At 41.5% G+C, this 14,418-nt stretch overlaps 1 protein-coding gene across 1 annotated transcript; it reads left to right on the top strand.

Annotated features, from left to right (window-relative positions):
• Nucleotides 1-13,170: 13,170 nt before the first annotated feature.
• On the top strand, nucleotides 13,171-14,103 carry LOC101425355 (olfactory receptor 13A1-like). Its single transcript, XM_004476704.2, has one exon. The coding sequence runs from the start codon at nucleotides 13,171-13,173 to the stop codon at nucleotides 14,101-14,103; it is 933 nt and encodes a 310-aa protein (XP_004476761.2).
• Nucleotides 14,104-14,418: the final 315 nt, after the last annotated feature.

The raw sequence follows: 14,418 nt of genomic DNA, 5'->3' as shown, positions 1-14,418 counted from the left end.
ACAGAGTTTTGTGCATTGGTATTATAACCTGTGACATTACTGAACTCATTTATAAGTTCTAGAAGTTTTGAAGTAGAGTTCTCAGGGCTTTCTATGTACAGGATCATGTCATCTGCAAACAGTGAAATTTTAAATTCTTCCTTTCCAATTTGGATGACTTTTATATCTGGTTCTTGCCTCAGTGCTCAAGTTAGTACTCTAACATAATGGTAAATAGGAGTGGTGATAGTGGACATCCTTATCTTGGTCCTGATCTTAGAGGAAAAGATTTCAGGATTTCACCATTGCAAATTATGTTAACTGTGTGTTTTTCATATATATCATTTATCATATTCAGAAGTTTCCTTCTATTCCTTTCTTTTGCAGTCTTTTATCAAGAAAGGCTGCTGTATTTTGTCAAATGCTTTTTTTTGCATCTATTGATAAGATCATGTGATTTTTTTCCTTCAACCAGTTTATTTCCTGTATTACATTAATTGATTTTCTTATGTTGAACCATCCATGCATACCAGGAATGAAACCCACATAATTAATTTAATGTGTTGTTGAATATGATTAGCAAGTATTCTTTTAAGGATTTTCACATCTAGGTTCCTTAGAGAGGTTTGTCTGTAATTTCCTTTCTTGTGGTGTCTTTGTTTGGCTTTGGTATTAGGCTAATGTTGACATCATAGAATGAGTTAGGCAATCATCCTTCTATTTTGATTTTTTGGAAGAGTTTAAGCAAGATTGGTGCTAGTTCTTTCCAGAATGTTTGGTAGAATTCACCTGTGAAGCCATCTTGCCAAGGGTTCTTCTTAGATGGGAGGTTTTTTGCTTTGTTTTTTAATGATTTATTTTTATGTATTTTTTGCCCCCTCCCAGGTTGTCTGCTCTCTGTGTCCATTCACTGTGTGTTCTTCTGTGCCCACTTATATTCTTTGTCAGCAGCACCAGGAATCTGTGCCTCTTTTTGTTGTACCATCTTGCTGCATCAGCTCTGTGTGTGCGTGTCACCACTCTTGGGCAGGCTGCATTTTTTTTCACACAGGGTGGCTCTCCTTATGGGCTGCACTCCTGCTCATGAGGATCCCCTACATAGGGGACACCCCTGCATGGCATGGCATTCCTTTTTCACATTAGCACTGCATATGGGCCAGCTTCACTGCATGGGTCAGGAGGACCTCGGTTTGAACCCTGGACCTTACATGTGGTAGTTGGATGCCCTATCAGTTAAGCCAAATTCACCTCCTTAAATGGGAGGTTTTAATGACTGATTCTGTCACTTTTCTTGTGATTGGTTTGTTGAGACCATCAGTTTCTTCTTTCATCAATGTAGGCTACTTATGTGTTTCTAAGAATTTGTTCATTGCCTCTAAACTGTCCTTCTTGTTGGAATTTAGTCTTTTGAAGTATCTACTTATGATAGTCTTTACTTCTGTGAGGTCAGTGGTTTTAGCCCCTTTCTCATTTCTTATTTTGTTTATTTGCATCTTCTCTCTTTTTTTATCTTAATCTAGCTAAGGGTTTGTCAATTTTATTGATCTTCTCAAAGAACCAGCTCTTTGATTTGTTTATTTTCTTTAGCACTATCTTATTTTCTATTTCATTTACTTCTGCTCTGATCTTTGTTATTTCTTTCTTTGTTCTTCCTTTGGGGTTAGCTTATTGTTGTTTTTATTAATTCCTCTAAGTGTGCAGTTAGTTTTTCAATTTTAGCTTTCTTCTTTCTTGATGTATGAATAAATGGCTATGAATTTCCCTCTCAGTACAGCTTTTGCTGCATTCCATAAGTTTTGATATGGTGTGTCATCATTTTCATTAGTTTCAAGGTAGTTATTCATATCTTTGATATTTACTCCTTGACCCACTGTTTGTCCAAGAGTGCGTACTTTAACTTCCATATCTTGGTGTAAAATCTGGCTCTCTGGTCCTTGCAGATTTCCAGCTTCATTCTACTGTGGTCAGAGAAATTATTTTGCATGATTTCAAACTTTCTGAATCCATTGAGTCTTTCTTTGTGGTCTAGTATGCAGTCTATCTCGGAGAATGATTCATGTGAGCTTGAGAAGAATGTTTATCCTGCTTTATTTGGGTGTAATAGTCTGTATTTGTCTATTAGTTGCAGATCCTCTAATACATTGTTCAATGTCTTTGTTTCTTTACTGATTCTGTTAAGATGTTCTGTCCAATGGTGATAGTCATGTATTAAAGTCCCCCAATATAATTGTAGAGGCATCCCTTCCTTCATTTAGTTGTTCCAGTATTTACCTCACATATGAGGAGGTGCCCTTGTTAGATACATAAATGTTTATGATTGTTCTTTCTTATTGAAAGATTATCCCTTTCACAAATATGTAGTGTCCATATTTGTCTTTCACTATAATTTTGCATTTAAAGTCTATTTTTTCTAATATTAATATAGCTACTACTCCTTTTTTTGATTGTTGTTTATCTGCAAGATTGTTTTCCAGCTGTTCACTTTCATTCTCCTTGAATCCCTGGGTCTAAGATGTGTTTCTGAAGGACAGTTTGTCAGTTGCTCAAAAAACTAGCTATAGTTTTGCCATATGACCCAACAATTCCACTGCTGGGTATATATCCAGAAGAACTGAAAACAAGGACACAAACTGATGTATGCACACCAATGTTCATAGCAGCATTATTCACTATTGCCAAAAATGGAATCAACCCAAACATTCATCAATAGATTTATGTACAAATAAAATGTGGTATATACATACAATGGAATAATACTCAGTTATAAGAAGGAATAGAATACAAACACATTGAAAAATATGAATGAATCTGGAGGACCTTATGTTGAGTGAAACAAGTCAGGCATTGAAGTCTAAATAATACATGACCTCTCTGAAATGAAATCAGCAAACCAAGTTGTCTCAGGGAGATAGGGACTTGATAGCTTTAAAGGAAGTTGGGGGGGAGAAGAAGGTTGTGAGTTGATGTCTATATGGGTGAAATCTAAGCTAAGCTTGAGGTAAGTATTTATACAGTGAAGGGATAAGATGGGGCATAGGAATACCTTTGGGTGGGGCTTTGTAGTCTTGAGGGGGTGTTGAGGCTGGGAGGATGGGTCAGATGGCCCAAGAAATTGGGGCTCTGGGGGGAATAGTTGAACATATTAAATTGTCAGGTAGGTGGTTGAAACTATAATGTAAAGAAAAACCTCAGAAAATACATTAAGAAAGGATTACCTGGTTAAGGTGCCTAAGGGGGAACATCTGGCACAGGGACAGGCTTCTAGGGAGTGTGTGAGGGCCCATTTTGTCATAGTGTGTTGTATCATTGGGTGGAGACCCATACAATGAGTGTGAAGGTGTATCACATCCTGGGGAGGCCTGGTGTTCTCAGAGGGAATTGTCTATCTTGAGAGAACTGTTGGCTCCCAATGAGTTAGGGCAGTCTATTATGTCAAGCTCTCAACACTGTTGCAAGTATCTGTGAATTGGATCCTTCAAGTAGTGAAGATTGATTCTCTCTGTGGGTCTTGAAGGGAGGGAGAGAGGGGTATAGAATAGAGGAAAGCAGGGTAACTGGGAGGCAATGGAAATGTACCAAAAGATCATGCAATGATGGATATAAGACATGTTAAATTACACCCAAAAATGTATAAAAGTGCACAGGCTAAAATGTAAATCATAATGTAAAACATAGGTAACTAAAAATTTAGAAAATTGTACAGTCTAATTTATAAACCATAGTGTAAACCAAAATGGAACATGTTTGAAAGCTATGTTTCAATATCTGTACATCAGCTGCAGGAGCTATAACATGAACATGTAAAAAGATCATTGCTGGAAAAGTCAGAAAAGGGTTTGATGTTGGATATTTGGGAGTCCCCTATATTGTGAATTAATGTCATAAAACTTTTGTGAAGACAAAATTAAAAATTAGGAAAAAAAGAGGAAGGATGTAGACACTGAGGAAGAAATGAAAGAAATTGCCTTGCCATTGTACATATGGGGCAACACTTATTGCAGCGATGAAAGGCAAAATATCAAAACTAAAGTTTTATAATATTTTTCATTTTTAAATACCCCGATTATTTTTACTTTGTTTTAGTTTTTCTAAATTAGTATGTATTCAATTTCTGATTTTTAAACCTATCACTATATTTCATTTTCCTATTAATTGAATTTCACAATATATTAAGCTTCATTTTTGAAGAAGTTTTAGGCCACAGAGAAGTTCAACTATGTCAGGGAAGGAACACTGGCATGCAGTTTTATTGATGGGGGCACATGGTTGTGAGGGAGTTCTCCAGAGAATGTATACAGGATATAAAAAAATGTTCAGATATATGTTGGGTATTTTCATAGTAGTTAAACTTACAAATGATAACAGATGGAGTGTTGAGATCCTAGCCAAGGGAGTTCTGTTGCATTGCCCAGTGCAACAGCAACAGTCCCCCAAGTGCAATGGCAAAGACCAGTGAAGAAGGATAGTACAATGATGAGCCCCCGATACAGATGACTACACTTTTGACCATGTGTGCCTGAAATATGAACTGGCCTAGAGCTGCAGGGTGCCTAAGAGTTACCTCCTGAGAGCCTCTATGTTGGTCAAATGTGGCTCCTCTATAAACCAAACTCAGCATGTAAATGCATTACCTTCTCCCCAGTGTGAGATATGACTCCCAGGGATAAGCCTCCCTGGTGCTGAGGGATTACTACCAATCACTACCTGGTGATACAACTAGAAAGAGACATTGAATGGAAAGGTCAACTCAGACTAGCAGAATATCTGAGCCTACATGTAGGCTCATGTGTTAAAAACTGCTTTTGACCTTGAATAAAGGGGGAAATGGCAAAGACAAATAAGCTTATATGGCTAAGAGTTTTCAAAAGAGAGTCAGGAGGTCATCTGAGGGGTCACACTTATGCATGCTTCAGCAGGATCCCAGAGACAGCCAAAGTAGATACAACCCCCATACTGGTACTCTTGAGGGCTACAGAGACCCACAGGTTCTATGGTTATGGCAGATGGCTCTGGATTTCAGTGTCATGTCAGTGGGCCTGACTTTGGAATTTGTGTTACTGAGTGTGAAGAAATTGGACTCAGATGTGACCTTGTTAGACTTGCCCCTTCTGTCACTTTTACTGAACCTGTGGCTGGTGCTAGGGTTGGTGTATACTTAGGAGACTTGAATCTCTGGACTTCCCATGTGCCAGTTGGGCCTGAGCCTCAGCAGAGTTGGAACTCCTACTCTCTGGTTCATTGGACTTACCCAGGTGTGTTAACAGGGAGGTGAAGATAGTTAACCACCGCACGAGGGAACCAAGAGTGCCTACAACTGCAAACAGGAGAATTGCAGACATCATCTATGTGAGGTTTAAGCCCCCTCTCTATATAGAGGTGGACTATACATCACCATCCCAGGGCACACAGGATGAAGGAATAAAATATGGATTAGAGTGGACTTACTGAAATTCTACTGTAGAACTATTGTGACTAGAAATGGAAGAAACTGTAACAATGATGTGGAGAAAGTGGCCATGGTAGTTGCTGAGGGCAGGGAGAGGGAAGAAGAGATGATATGCGGGGGCATTTTTGGGACTTAGAGTTGTCCTAAATGATATTGGAGGGACAGAAGCTAAACATTATATATCCTGCCATACCCCACTGAATGAACTGGGGGAGAGTGCAAACTACAATGTAATCTATTATCCATGTGGTGCAGCAGTACTTAAAATGTATTCACCAAATGCAATGAATGTGCTACAATGACCAAAGAGCTTATTGAGGTTGGAGGAATTGGGGGAGTGAGTGGGTTATATTTTTTAATGTAACATTTTTTGTGATCTATGTATCTTCAAAAAATACAATTAAAAAAGGAAGTGGACTTGGCCCAATGGATAGGGCATCTTCCTACCACATGGGTGGTCCACGGTTCAAACCCTGGTCCTCCTTGACCCATATGGAGCTGACCCATGCACAGTGCTGATGCACACAAGGAGTGCCCTGCCACACAGGGGTGTCCCCTACATAGGGGAACCCCACAAACAAGGAGTGCACCCCATAAGTAGAGCCACCCAATGAGAAAGAAAGTGCAGCCTGCCCAGGAATGGTGCTGCACACACAGATAGCTGACACAACAAGATGATGCAACAAAAAGAGAGATTCCCAGTGCCACTGCTAAGGATAGAAGCAGACACAGAAGAACACACAGAAAATGGACACAGAGAGCAGACAACTTGGGGGGGGAAGAGGGGAGAGAAATAAATAAAAATAAATACATAAATTAAAATTTTAAAAAATTCAATTAAAAAATGATGGGGGTGAGAGTTGGGGTAAATGGGAACATCTTATGTTTTTTAATGTAACATTTCATGCAATCTATTAATTTTAAAAAAGATAAAAAATAAAATTAAATAAAAAATAAAGATATCTGAACAAGAAAAATAAGTATAAATAAATAAATAAATGGTATTCTAAGAGAACACAGGAATATCAGTTATTTTTCTTTAGAAGGCTTTTACAATTCTTCCATTCTGTAAATTGTATTTGTATTAACTACCCTTATTAAAATTAATTAATAATAAAATGTAAAAACTTAAAAAAAAGAAACCAGGGTGACAGTACTGCTCTCACATTTCATTTTTATCAGAGTAACTGTAATTACCTATTTTATATACAAGTACTGTCTCAGAGAAGTTTCAAATTTTAAGTTATCACATTGTAAAATGTATTCCTTGGGTGCAATTTTATATTGGAAAGCCAAAACTAAATCCACTGAAACAAAGTTTCTAGATATTCTTGAAATTAAACCAGTACCAATTGGGGACTTACAGGTGATTTATAAACCTGTTTCACATTTAAGAAATGTAGATTTAAAAATGCATAATTTTTGCATTAACTTTGACAATAAGACATTCACTGTGTTAATGCAAAGGAAAAATGAGAATTCAGCATATTCAGAATCCAATTGCGTCATTACCAGATGCAATACTAAGTTATACTCTGAGGTTGGCAGGACAATGAGCCCAAATATATTTTACACACACACACACACACACATACACACACATGAAAAGACACTCAACATCAGTAGCTATTAGGGAAATGCAAATTAAAACTAATATGAGATACCATCTTACACCCTTTACACTGGCAATTAGTAAAAAAAACAGTGGACTGCAAGTGTTGGAGAGGATGTTGAGGAATGGGAACACTCATCCACAGCTGGTGGGAATATGAAAGGATCCAACTATTGTAGAGGACAGTTTGGTTGTTCCTCAAAATCTTGCTATAGATTTGCCATATGACCCAGCAATTCCACTGCTGGGGATATACCCAGAAGAACTGAAAACAAGGACACAAACTGATATATGTACACCAATATTCATAGGGCATGATTCACTGTTGCCAAAAGTTGGAAACATCTCAAATGCCTATCAACAGATGAATGGATAAACAAAATGAGGGATATACATACAATGGAATACTACTCAACTGTAAGAAAGAATTTAGCACTAACACACAGGATAACATGGATGATTCTTGAGGACCTTATGTTAAGTGAAGCAAGCCAGGTACTGAAGGACAAATACAACATGACCTCTCTGATACAAATTTTTTTTAATTAAAATTATTTATTTTTACGAATTACATTCAAAAAATACGAGGTCCCAATCAACCCCACCGCCCCCACCCCCACTCCCCCCACAGCAACACTCTCTCCCATCATCGTGAGACATCCATTGCACCCAGTAGGTACATCTCTGAACATCACTGCACCCCGTAGTCAATGGTCCACATCATAGCCCACACTCTCCCCCGTTCCATCCAGTGGGCCCTGGGGGGGTCTACAATGTCCTGTAATTGTCCGTGAAGCACCACCTAGGACAACTCCACGTCCCGAAAACGCCTCCACATCTCATCTCTTCCTCCCATTCCCCAAACCCAGCAGCCACCATGGCTACCCTTCCCACACCCATTCCACATTTTCTCTGTGGACATTGGATTGGTTGTGTCCATTGCACATCTATGTCAAGTGGGGGCTTAGATTCCACATGGATACTGGATGCACTCCTCCTGCTTTCAGTTGTAGACACTCTAGGCTCCATGGTGTGGTGGTTGACCTTCTTCAACTCCATGTTAGCTGAGTGGGGTCAGTCCAATAAATCAAAGTGTAGGAGCTGAAGTCTGTTGAGGCTCTGGGCCTGGGTGTCTTATTATCAAGTTAAGCAAATCAAGCTGTCTAAGAGAGCTAGAGACTGTAAGATAGGCTTATAGGAAATATGGCATGAGGAAGGTTGTTAGCCAGTGAACACACCGGAGCAATCTATAATAAAGTGGAGGTAAGTAGTTGTGTAGTGAAGGGGTAAGACAGGGGCATAGGGATAATATTGAGCTTTCCAGGTTTGAGCTTTCCAGGCTAGGGTTGGGAGAATGGGTCAGAGGGTCAAAGGAATTGAGGGTGTTTGGGCAGGAGCAAGTGAATATGGGATATTGTCAGGTATGTGGTTGAAACTATAATGTTCAGAAAACTCTTTAGAAAATATAATAAGGAAGGTTTAAGGTATTTGAAGTGGTGCATCTGGCACAGGGTGCACCTGGGGCAAGTTTGAGTACTCATCTTGTCATAGTATATTATATTGGTGAGTGGAGACCCATACAATGAGTGGGAAGGTGTTATACCCTAATCCTGGGAAGGCCTGATATTCTCAAACAGGGGTGAGGGTGTCTCTTGAGAGCATGGGTGGCTCCCAATGGAGGAGGACAGACTAGTGTGTCAAGCCCTCAGCATTGTTGCAAGTATCTGTGAATCTTGTCCTTCAAACAGTGAATCTTGGTTATCTCTGTGGGCCCCAAGGGGAGGGGGAGAGAGGAATAGAATAGATGGAAGAGGGGGTAACCGGGGATCAACAGAAGTGTTCTACATGATCCAGCAATGAAGGATACAAGCCATGTTAAATTTCACCATAAATTTATAAAAGTGTATAGTCTAAAATATAAAACATAATGTAAACTATAAGATAAACAAAAAAAATTATAAAAGAATACAGTCTAAAATGGAAAACATAATGTAAACCATAACGCAACCATTGTTAGTAGCTATGTTTCCATGTCTGTACATCGGTTGTAGGAAATGTAACATTCCCATGTAAAAAGATCATTGCTGGGGAAGGGGAAAAAGATTTGATGTTGGGTATATGGGAGTCCCCAATATTCTGTATGTGACTTTACTGTGAAGTAAAACTATTTTGAAGACATAATAAAAAAAAAAAAAGGAAATGGTGTAAACACTGAGAAAAAGGTGGAAAAGATTGTCCTGCCACTGTACATACAGGGCAGCACCTATTACAGTGATGAAAGGCAAAACATCAAAAAATATTTTTATGATATTTTCCATTTTTTAATACCCCAATATATTTTTTACTTTATTTTAGTTTTTCTAAATTATTGTGTATTCCATTTCTAATCTTTAAACCTATCATTACTATTTCATTTTCCTATTGAATTGAATTTGGCTATATATTAGACTTCACTTTTGAAGAAGTTTTGGATCACGTAGTAGTTCAACTATGGCAGGGTAGGAGCACTGACATGGGGTATCAAGTATAACTAACACTGCTGATATATAAATGTGATTGTGGCTGAAAGAGGTAGTCTAGGGAGGTTAATGGTAATTGAAAGATAGCTAGAGGATCATCTAGTGACTGAACATAGTGATTTTGGTGGTAGATGAGAATGATGGTTAATAACACAAATAGAAGAATGTTCTTCTTCTAAAAGTTGTTAAGTATTTGGTGACATATGGGAAAATACAATGTATTTATAGACTATTGTTAAAATAATACTGTAAAATTTTGTAGCAAACCAAAGAATTTACTCTATCAATGCCAAAGCTTAAGAATATGGGCTTTAGCAATGCAACACACTTATGATTAAGCAGTCTTTCTTAATATCCTTCATTACCAAGTAGAATGTGTTCATGTCATTTAATGAATCTGTACTCATCTGCATATCTTTCTGAACACTGGAGAAACAACTGAGTTTGCTTTTTGGACTAAATGTGATAAATATGCCAAGACAATTTTTGGAGTGATGTTTTACAATCTGTTAAGCTGCCTTTGTCTGTAATTTTATATTTTGAATTTGAATTAGTTAGTTAAAAAATCCTATCCTCTCAAGGCCGACATCTTCAGTGGTAAGTTATGTTCACAGCATGCTCTCTTGATAGGGTGTGTTGAGAAGGGTACTTCATCTTGGGGTCTTCCTCCCAAACCTATAACCCAGTCTACTAACAAGAACATCAGACAAATCCCATAGAGGGGCCTCCTACAAAGCCCCTGACTGATCCTCCTCAGATGATCAAAGTCATCAAATGAGGACAGTCTGAGATTCCATCAGCACCAAGCAGGGCCCAGGGAGAAGATAGGCCTAAATGTCATGTGGATGCAGGATGGATGCTAAGACAAAAATGGGGGACTCAGGAAAACTGAGAAAACCTGAATAAGTGAACACATTTTTTTTTTACACAGATATAGCAATACTGGATCTTTAATTATGATAAATGCTTCACATTGATGCAGCATGCTCCCTACAGGGGACTGGGTATGGGGTGCCCAGGAGTGCTCTGTCCTACTTCCCATATTGCTGGATCTACAGCTGCTGTAAGGGGTGACCTGGATTTAAGAAGAGCCCTCCACTTCCTGCAAGCCCCAGTCTGGGTCATTCCAGTAAGAATATCCAATTCAGGAGGTCTGGACCAAGAGGCCCTAGAAGCTCCCCTGCCAGGCTCAGGTCAAGAGGGTGAGGGGTTTGCTAGCAGCTCCAGTCCTGGAAGCCCCTCCCTATAGCCTCAGGGCCCTGGCCTGCCCTGTCTCTTCCTCAGGCCCTTCCCAAGTCCCCCAGGAGACTGTGTCCTCAGGGCCCTGTTTACCTCCAACTGGGGGTAATTGCTCCCTGAGGTCGACTCCTGCTCCAGGACCCCTATGTATACCCAGTGACCTTGACATCTGCCTTGAGCAAACAGAATTCTTTAAAGGTCAACCGCAAACAAAGGAGGCATAAAGGGTAAGAATTTGGGCTTTAACACCAAGAGTCTTCCTCCCCTTTTACCACGGTAAGGATATTGTTAATTTCTCATTAAAATGTGCACTGTTGGTGACACATCCCTTGAATGAACAGGGAATGCATTCATGTGAATAACTGTCTGTGTGTTTCCCTTAGAGTTGCCTTTTAAACTGTCTTTCCTCATTTTCCTTCTGATGTTCTGAAAAAACAGCTTTGGCTTAGTCCTGACCAATTTTCCCATGTAAAACAGGCCCCTACCAGCACTTTGCTACTGTATTTACTATTTCACTTTGAAATGCTGAGGTACCTGAGAGGATCTGAGCTCCCCTTCTCTGCTACCCACAGTCCAATCTGTGCTGCTGAACACTAAGAGAGTCAAAAAGCTCATGTGGATTTGACTCTATGTCAAGGTCTTTAAAATGAGCAACTCTGGCTGCAGGAGCTGGAGGTGGCTGACTCAACTTTCTATGAATCTGTTTTGCAGAAGCCAGAGGAGGGCTTGGTCATCTGTGCCTGCACAGGATGTTCCAGTGCATTGTGAAGAAGGGTGTGTGGGGTGGTCACTATATGGCCTTGGTGGGGACCCTTGGATGTGAGCATCCTGAGAATAAGGATGCTTCTGCTGTACTGCTAGCACCCCAGCTCTGCAGGGGCAGAGCTTGGCTCAGGTCAGCAGCCTGTGTTCTCTTCAGCCCTTTTTAGGTTGGAGGACTAAAAAGGAGAGGAAAGTGAACAGATCAGCAGTCAGCACTGTCAGAGAACCCCCAACATGCTGTTCCTGCCCTCTGCCCATTGTGTGTTCATGGTCTTGTGCATATTTCTGCACATCTGCAACACCTCTGTTCACCGGACATGGGGGAGACCAGGCCCTGGTTAGGACTGTACACATTGTCATCTCCTTGTACTGAAGCAGTCCTTACCCACCTGAAAGCTCCAGGGCAGGTCCGTGGACCCTCCTTCTTTTCTGGGCACCTTGGGCCAAGGGAGGATGATTGATACCTCCATGGACCAAGGCTGTGGAGCTCAAAGAAGAGGTCCTCATCTGAGGTAGGAAGGCCCTGTCCTACCTAAGGTGCCTGGGTCAGGGATGGGATGCAGGAGCAGCGTGCCAGGTTGGGAGCCTCACGGGACTTGAAGCCAGGCAGGTGCCTTAGCAGTAGGTCCTGGGCGATACTGAAGCTGCCTCTGCCCCTTCCTTCACCCAGCCTTGGGCACAGCTTGACACTCACTGAACAGACAAGCTCCCCAGTCAGCCCAGGAGGACCTGGATAGAGTTAGAGCCTGGAGTCAGGCTCCTCCCAGATCCAGATCCAGATACTCAGACAGCAGGCCTGGATGCCCACATCCAGCCCCCTGCATTCTGGGAGCAGCCTAGACTAGGTGAGGCTAGGGATGGTGGTCATGGTTTTGGCCAGAGCGAGACCCCAGGCTAATTCACAGTTGTGCTTTGGCAGGCTCTAAGGCTCATGGCTGCACCTAAGACATGCAATGCTCAGGTGCCACAGCCAACTTCTCAGACTGCACTCCAATCTGCTGGTCCCCTCAGGGCACATGAACTCAACATTTGAGCCTATCCATCCTGCCCACAATGCCTGCTCTGAGAGAGAGAATCTGATCCAGTCTTTGAGGAAATTTTCCCAATCCCCAGCTTAGATGATTTTCCCTTTTTGGGATTACAGAGGCGTGGAGCCCCCCACCTGTCCAGCTGAGTCTGTGCATCTTCCAAGTTCCATGGGCCATCTCTAACTCACTTCCATAAGTTAGGATAATGTAGGAAATATTCACAATTAAAGTGAATTACAGTGAGCTGCATAGGCTGCAATTTCTAAATAAACTTCTGAGTGATGCTTCCCCAGCCACCAACAGGAAGGAGAAACTGTGATGGTAAGGAGGTTCTGAGGGCTGGGAGGAGTTATGGAAGGGGTGTAGATCCAGAGTGAAAATTCACACCCTGATTGTCTCCTTAGTGCAGGGATTTCCATTAACAACTTAACCATGTGCTTTCTAGAGCCAAGGCACCACAAGAAATATCCATGTAGAACCTTAGAAAGAACTGGCTGCAGAAAGGACACTATCATCCACCATTGTGCCTTCCTCTGCCAGGTATCAACTCTTTCCTAAGACAGATCAGAGAACTAGACCTACTTAATGGCAGCAAACAACCACTCAGCCGTGATGGAATTTATTCTGCAGGGATTCTCAGAAAATCCCCAGCTCCGTGGTGCCTTATTTGCTCTCTTCTTCCTCCTTTACCTGACTGCTCTTGCTGGGAACAGCCTCATCCTCATAGCCATCTGCTTGAATCGCCCCCTCCACACACCGATGTACTTCTTTCTCACAAACCTGGCCATCATAGACATCATCTGCACATCCACTGTTCTCCCCAAGTTGTTGGAAAACCTGGTGGATAAGGACAGCACCATTTCTTATAGAGGCTGCTTGACCCAGCTCTTCTTCATGACATGGGTTCTGGGGGCAGAGCTGCTGCTGCTTGCTGTCATGTCCTATGACCGCTACGTGGCCATCTGCCAGCCCCTGCACTATCACACACAGATGAGCCGACCACACTGTGCCCTGCTGGCATTCAGTGTGTGGTTTGTCAGTGGGGTCAACATCTCTGTGCACACTGGCCTGATAGCACAGCTAACATTCTGTGGCCCCAATAAGATCCATCACTTCCTGTGTGAAATCCCCACACTGCTGATGCTTGCCTGTAGCCCAACAAATGTGAACAATGTAATGTCTATAACTTCAGATGTTTTCTTAGCGGTGGTCAATTTCTTCTTCACAATGGCATCTTACACCTTAATCATAGCCAGCATCCTGCGCATCCGCTCAGCCGAGGGCAAGCGCAGGGCTTTCTCCACCTGCTCCTCCCACCTTCTGGTGGTCTGTGTGTACTATTCTACTGTCATCTACACCTACCTCCTTCCAGGATCTGGCTCCTCCATGGAAAATGGCAAAGTTGTTGCCGTCATGTACACAGCGGTGAGTCCCACTCTGAACCCTCTCATCTATACTCTGCGCAACAGGGATGTGAAAGTGGCCCTCAGGAGGGTATTACCCAAATTCAGCAAATGAAATTTCCAACATGAATTTTTCTACCTGTTAAGGAGTTCATTTCAAAAATTGACTTTGGGAATCTGGTTCAAGTGATGAAGATAAGAACGTAATTCATATGATACATTGAAAAGCATTGTCTTTCCCCATTGGGAATTGACAAACTTCCTATAGGCCACCTTAACTGAATTTTCCAAGTAGGTATATGTCGATGGTTTCAGGTGTTCATGGAAGCAGGAAGTGAGGGGGAACCTCAGTGAAAGCAAACGGCCAGGAGGAAGAGCCAGAGGCCAGCTGGTCATGCCCTCTTCATCCTACCTTCAAAGTCTCTTGATA

Source organism: Dasypus novemcinctus, chromosome 6 (genome assembly GCF_030445035.2).
Source record: "Dasypus novemcinctus isolate mDasNov1 chromosome 6, mDasNov1.1.hap2, whole genome shotgun sequence".
Taxonomy (NCBI): domain Eukaryota; kingdom Metazoa; phylum Chordata; class Mammalia; order Cingulata; family Dasypodidae; genus Dasypus; species Dasypus novemcinctus.
Note: the sequence above shows the minus strand (reverse complement) of the source record. Positions and strands in the feature narration are given on the sequence as shown.

What these genes read in the sequence shown, in the direction of transcription:
- LOC101425355 (XM_004476704.2), top strand. Translation starts at nt 13,171, where the DNA reads ATGGCAGCAAACAACCACTCAGCCGTGATGGAATTTATTCTGCAGGGA.